Source organism: Nicotiana sylvestris, chromosome 2 (assembly GCF_000393655.2).
Source record: "Nicotiana sylvestris chromosome 2, ASM39365v2, whole genome shotgun sequence".
In the NCBI taxonomy this organism is placed as follows: Eukaryota; Viridiplantae; Streptophyta; class Magnoliopsida; order Solanales; family Solanaceae; genus Nicotiana; species Nicotiana sylvestris.
In genome coordinates this window covers 32156887-32164268 of record NC_091058.1, presented here as the reverse complement: position 1 = coordinate 32164268, position 7382 = coordinate 32156887, and the positions used below count along the sequence as shown (strand labels likewise).

The 7382-nt window shown below is 36.7% G+C and overlaps 1 protein-coding gene across 1 annotated transcript; it reads left to right on the top strand.

Annotated features, from left to right (window-relative positions):
- The first annotated feature begins 5530 nt into the window (after window positions 1–5530).
- Window positions 5531–6989, top strand: LOC138884146 (sugar transport protein MST4-like). The gene is made up of 3 exons (XM_070165066.1): window positions 5531–5555; window positions 6219–6278; window positions 6394–6989. The coding sequence occupies exons 1-3, from the start codon at window positions 5531–5533 to the stop codon at window positions 6987–6989; spliced, it is 681 nt and encodes a 226-aa protein (XP_070021167.1).
- Window positions 6990–7382: the final 393 nt, after the last annotated feature.

Here is a 7382-nt window from a genome sequence, read left to right as displayed (position 1 = left end):
CGTGAAATTTTCTAAAGGGTTTTGCAGCCTCTCGAAGATAAGTACAGGCGTCTCCGTATCGATCCGCAAGACTCTACTAAACCTGTTCATGACTCGTGAGACCTATGTAACCTAGTGCTCTGATACCAACTTATCATGACCCAAAATCTCACCCGTCGTGATGATGCCTATCATGGTACAAGGAAAGCCTCAACTCAACATCTCAACACAGTAGAACTCTTAAATAAAGGCGGAAGCAGTTAATATTAAATAAAACCTTTGAGAACAGAATATAACTCCAAAAGTACTAAACAATCCATCCCCAAAACTCGGTGTCACTGAGTGCATGAGCATCTAAATGATAACAACATCCGACTGATAAAACATTGTCTGAAAATATAGAATAGTAGAATATAAAAGGAAAGGAGAGTCAAGGTCAGCGAACACCATGCAGCTACCTCAATGTCTCCTGAGTCTGACTCCTCAATCAGCAACCGCCGTGACCAGAAGTATCTAGATCTGTACACGAGGTAAAGGGGGTAACGTGAGTACACCAACTCAGTAAGTAACAGAAATAAATAAGGAACTGAGAAGTAGTGACGAGCTATGAAAATACAGTTATCTCAATAACTTTCAGAATATTCATACTTTCAATTTAACAGTTTAAGTCACATCAATACATACTCAATAAACCATATATCAAATTTGACTAAGCAGTAAATAATATCTTCCAATAATTTTCAAAACAGTCATATGACATCTGCGATGCAACAGTAATGAAGTAAATGTATTTTCTCAGAATAACAGTCACTCTGTCCTCCCATTCACTCCAACCTCACAACCATTCATTTCTCACATTCACTCATTCCTCCCAGTCGCTCAGCACTCGGCACTCGACACTCGCACTCAGTAGGTACCTGCGCTCACTAGGGGTGTGTACAGCCTCCGGAGGGGCTCCTTCAGCCCAAACACTATAACAAGCCACCTCGTGGCATAAATCACTCAGGCCCTCGGCCTCACTCAATCATAAATCAGTAACAACATGTTGCGGCGTGCAACCCGATCCCATAAATATCCTCACAAATCAGGCCCTCGGCCTCACTCAGTCATCAATCTCTCCAATCTCTCGAGCTCTCAAAAATAATATAAATAGCCCAAACAGAGGTAATGCCATATATCAACAATGAGCAGCAAGAGACAGAGGAATAATAATCAAGAAAAACTATGAATGAGTACAAAACAACAATTATCAACTAATTCAGTAAGTACACGACCTCGCAGGTCTCAACAGTGATCACATAAGGCCTAAACATGATTTCTAACATGAAGTATAATCAATTTCCATGAAAACAGAGGGAACATGTATTAAACAGTAGGCCAATTAATTCCATAGTCTCGCAGGACGGACCAAGTCACAATCCCTACGGTGCACGCCCACACGCCCGTCACCTAGCATGTGCGTCACCTCCTTAATAGTCATACGACACAATGTCCGAGGTTTCATACCCTCAGGACCAGATTTATAACCGTTACTTACCTCAATCCGAGCAAAAATCCTACTCTGAAATGCCTTTACCTCTCAAATCGATCTCCGAATGCCTCGAATCTAACCACAATAATTCGATTCAGTCAATAAAAAATATAGGAATTAATTCCACATGGAATTCTACATTTTCCATTAAAATCCGAAATTTCACTAAAAATTTGCCCGCGGGGCCCACGTCTCGGAATTCGACGAAAGTTGCGAAATATGAAACCTCATCCAACCCCGAGTTTAACCATACCAAAATTACTAAATTTCGATAATATTTCAACCATCAAATCCTCAAATCTATCCGACAGGGTTTTCAAACTCTTCCAACTAAATTCACAGACTTAATATCAAAACTAGTAATAGATTCAGGTAATCTAACCAAAATTAAGTTAAGAACACTTACCTCTTTGTTTTCTCTGAAAATCTCCCGAAAATCGCTTCTTCCCGAGATCTAATTTGGTAAAAATGGAAAATGCGACGAAGTTCACGGTACTGTTCACGGGTACTATTTACGGGTACTGTTCACATATTGTAAAAAAATCAACAACTGTCCCAAGAGAAAATTCAGCAGCCTTTTTATATCCGTTAACCTTTCAAAATCCACCCGAGACCCTCGGGACTTCAACAAAATACACCAACAAGTCCTAAAACATAATACGGACTTAGTCAAAACCTCAAATCGCATCAAATAATGCTAAAATGGTGAATCACACCCCAATTCAAGCCTAATAAAACTAAGAACGTCAAACTTCTATATTCGATGCAAAAACCTATCAAATCAAGTCCGATTGACTTCAAATTTTTCACACAAGTCATAAATGACATAACGAAGCTATGAAAATTTTCAGAACTGGATTCCGACCCTGATATCAAAAAGTCAACTCTCGCTCAAACTTTTCTAAAAATCTTCTATTTTCCAACTTTCGCCAAAATGCGTTGAATTGTCCTACGGACTTCCAAATCCAAATCCAAACATGCTCCTAAGTCCAAAATTATCATACAAAACTATTAGAATCATCAAAATTCCAATCCAGGGTCTTTTCTTAAAAGTCAAATCTCCGGTCAAACTTAAGAAATCTTTAGCATTAGATTTTTAGATTCCTTTAAATAGCGATAATTTGATCTAGGGACCTCAAAATTCGATTTTTGGCATATGACCAAGTCCCAAATCATGATACGGAACTACCAGAATGGTCAAAACTTTTATCCGGGTTCGTTTGCTCAAAATGTTGACCAAAGTCAACTTAGTTGAGTTTTTAAACTCTAGTTCACAATTTAATCCTTTTTTTTTTACATAAAAACCTTTTCAATATCTTAAATCACCGAATGATTATTTAATTTAAAGATGACATTTTTGGGTCATCACACCATTACTTCTGCAGTTAACTAGATACACCTATAATGCCTCCTTCGTCGCTCGGCTTATTACCGGAGTTGTTCGAGCTGGAGTTATTGGGCTCATTTATCCGAGTTACAACTTCTTCGACCGATGGAGGACTCTAATCTCGGCATGTTTAGGCATGATTTTAGCACAAGCACTTCTTCATTTCCTTCTTATTTAGGTTTTTTATATAGATCAATTTTAATAAACTGAAATATAGCATACGTAACTTGATATCACTCGTCTCGGATTTTTTCAGGTTTCCTTATTGGGTCTCTTCCTTTTGGTAGGAGACCATATCTTTCAACTGAGCCAAAAGAGTGCCTATATTGGCATGGCATTTGTCATCCCCCTCATAGGCTGCTATTCAATGTTCTCGAGGCCTTCTAAGTGGACTGAAAAATCTTACGCCGAAGAGATTGAAGTGTTAGGCGCATGCTGGGAGACGAGCATATCTTTGATCATGTCCTTAATCATGTATCCATCCGTTTCGATGCACTTCTCAAGGCTTGGATATACATGATATTTGCTACTCTGACATCGGAAATGTGTTTCTCAATTTATAAATTTTTGCCCGACAGAGAGAAAGATGGCGAAGGAGTTAAGGAAGATCTCTTCAAACAACATTGATTTTTGATTTCTTCCAAAAGATGGCAATGTTGAAGTCGTGTAGCTGTAAATTATTTTATTACTGTAAAAAAAACTATAATTTACATTGGTTGTTCTTATGTATTCTTGAGATTTTGAGTATATGTTTTTTTCTAGGATGGCAGCAACACTCTACCTATGTGGCAGATTATGAGCTTAACTCTGCAAATTAACCAACTGATGAGTTTAGGGAGGTTTCAAGTAACACATTGCTATGGGGAAGAAAATTTTTAGTTGATTACCTTGCTAATGTAGGCATAGTTGAAAGACATGAGATATTTCTCCACTGAGGCTCTCTCTCTTTGCCAGTGCAAGCCAAAGCCTTACTCAAAAATGATAGAAATAACTATCAAGTGACTTTGATTTTCTTTCCTATTTAATTGAATCTGCTATACTAAATTTTATACTAGCATTATGCACATATTATTGTTACTAAAATAATTTACCCAAAAACAATATCTCACCCTAGCAATGCTTTCACATGGAAAAAGATGCACGTAACATGCACATGACTCATTTGTTAACTTCTTTAAGGACTAATATCTCATATTTACTTTATTGTTGTGAAAAAACTCATCAAGTAACATTAATCTCTCTAGTATGAACATAAATTCTCTTATTATAAAATTCGTAATAAGATTTATTTATTTTAAATATATCCAATCTTGATCGTGGAGGATGAGTTAATGTAGGTTTAATCTTTTATCCTTTGGCTTGTGCCAAATTAGTTGCTGGAAATATGAGTGTTCAAGGTTAGTATTATCCAACTATCCGTTACTATCATTTGCAATGTTGTGAAATAGGAAATATCAGAATATATAGTTTTAAATATTTTGTGCTTTATATTGCATGAAACACTTAAATAAGTTTTAATCATGGAGGTGATTCCTATTATATGGAATGAAATCAATATTGGAAAGACACCAAAGTGGATTTTTTTTTTGCTTATAACTCCACGGTGCTATGGAAAAGTACTAGCACAAAAGCAGTGGACATGGCAAAATCTCATAACTTCCGTTATAATTGGAGTGGTCCTTTGCAGGTAGTGGGTTTTTGGCTTTGCCACTTCCTGTATTGTGTTTTTTTAGTGAGACCCCAAAGTTTCTCATTAAGAAAGGACGTATGGAGGAGGCAAAAGCATTCCGTAATGGTTGAGGAAATGTGTAGCAGAAGCAAAGGTGCAGATGTTGGCAGGCATGATGAAAAATAAAGGCAAGAGAAAAAGGAAGAAATTGTCATACTCGCCCCTTTTACTTCTTAATATAGTGGCTCAGATTTTCCAGCAAGTGTTGGGCTTAGACTCAATACTATTCTTTGGACCATTACTTCAGCAGTCAGCTGGATACACCTATAATGCCTCCTTCGTCGCTCCGCTTATTGCCGGAGTTGTTCGAGATGGAGTTATTGGGCTCACTTATCCGAGTTACAACTCCTTCGACCGACAGAGGACTCTAGTCTCGGCATGTTTAGGCATGATTTTAGCATAGGTACATCTTCATTTCTTTTTTATTTAGGTTTTCTTTATATAGATCAATTTTAATTAACTGAAATATAGCATATGTAACTTGATATCACTCTTCCCGGAATTTTCTAGGTTTCCTTGTTGGATCTATTTCTTTTGGTAGGATACCAAATCTTTCAACTGAGCCAAAAGAGTGCATATGTTGGCATGACATTTGTCATCCCCCTCATAGGCTGCTATTCAATATTCTCGAGTCCTTCTTAGTGGACTGAAAAATTTTACGCCGAAGAGATTGAAGTGTTAGGCGCATGCTAGGAGATGAGCATATCTTTGATGTTGTCCCTAATCATGTATTTTTCGATGCACATTCTTGCTCTCAAGGCTTGGATATACATGTTATTTGCTGCTCTGAAATTGGGAATGTGTTTCTCAATTTATAAATTTTTGCCCGAGAGAGAAAGAAAGATGGCGAAGGAGTTGAGGAAGATCTCTTCAAAAAACATTGGTTTTTGATTTCTTCCAAAAGATGGCAATGTTGAAGCCGTGGAGCTGTAAGTTATTTTATTACTTAAAAAAACTATAATTTACATTGGTTGTTCTTATGTATTCTTGAGATTTTGGGTATATGTTTTTTTCTAGGATGGCAGTAACACTCTACCTATGTGGCAGATTATGAGCTTAACTCTGCAAATTAACCAATTGATGAGTTTAGGGAGGTTTCAAGTAACACATTGCTACGAGGAAGCCAATTTTTAGTTGATTACCTTGCTAATGTAGGCGTAGTTGAAAGACATGAGATATTTCTCCACTGAGGCTCTCTCTCTTTGCCAGTGCAAGCCAAAGCCTTATTGAAAAATTATAGAAATAGCTATCAAGTGACTTTGATTTTCTTTCTTATTTAATTGAATCTGCTATACTAAATTTTATACTAGAATTATGCATATATTATTGTTACTAAAATAATTTACACAAAAACAATATCTCACCCTAGCAATGCTTTCACATGGAAAAAGATGCATGTAACATGCACATGACTCATTTGTTAACTTCTTTAAGGACTAATATCTTATATTTACTTTATTGTTGTGAAAAAACTCATCAAGTGACATTAATCTCTCTGGTATGCACATAAATTCTCTTATTATAATATTCGTAATAAGATTTATTTATTTTAAATATATCCAATCTTGATCGTGGAGGATGAGTTAATGTAGGTTTAATCTTTTATCCTTTGGCTTGTGCCAAATTAGTTGCTGGAAATATGAGTGTTCAAGGTTTGTATTACCCAACTATCTGTTACTATCATTTGCAATATTGTGAAATAGCAAATATCATAATATATAGTTTTAAATACTTTGTGCTTTATATTGCATGAAACACTTAAATAAGTTTTAATCTTGGAGGTGATTCCCATTATATGGAGTGAGATCAATATTGGAAAGGCACCAAAGTGGATTTTCTTTGGTTATAACTCCACGGTGCTATGGAAAAGTACTAGCACCAAAGCAGTGGACATGGCAGAATCTCATAACTTCTGTTATGGTTGGAATGGTCCTTTGCAGGTAGTGGGTTTTTGGCTTTGTCACTTCCTGTATTGTGTTTATTTTTTTAGTGAGACCCCAAGGTTTCTCATTAAGAAAGGGCATATAGAGGAGGCAAAAGCATCCCTTAAGATGTTGAGAAAATGTGTAGCAGAAGCAAAACTGCAGATGTTGGCAGGCATGAGGAAAAATGAAGGCAAGAGGAAAAGAAAGAAATTGTCATACTCGCCCCTTTTACTTGTTAATATAGAGGCTCAAATTTTCCAGCAACTGTTGGGCTTAAACTCAATACTATTCATTGGACCATTACTTCTGCAGTCAGCTGGATACACCTATAATGCCTCATTCGTCGCTTCGCTTATTGCCGGAGTTGTTCGAGCTGGAGTTATTGGGCTCACTTATCTGAGTTACAACTCCTTCGACCGATGGAGGACTCTAGTCTAGACATGTTTAGGCATGATTTTAGCATAGGTACATCTTCATTTCTTTTTTATTTAGGTTTTCTTTATATAGATCAATTTTAATTAACTGAAATATAGCATACGTAACTTGATATCACTCTTCCCGAAATTTTCCAGGTTTCCTTGTTGGATATCTTCCTTTTGGTAGGAGACCATATATTTCAACTAAGCCAAAAGAATTCCTATGTTGGCATGACATTTTTCATCCCCCTCATAGGTTGCTTATCAATATTCTCGAGGCCTTCTAAGCGGACTGCAAAATTTTACGCCGAAGAGATTGAAGTGTTAGGCGCATGTTGGGAGATGAGCATATTTTTGCTCTTGTCCCTAATCATGTATCCATCCGTTTCGATGCACCTTCTTGCTCTCAAGGCTT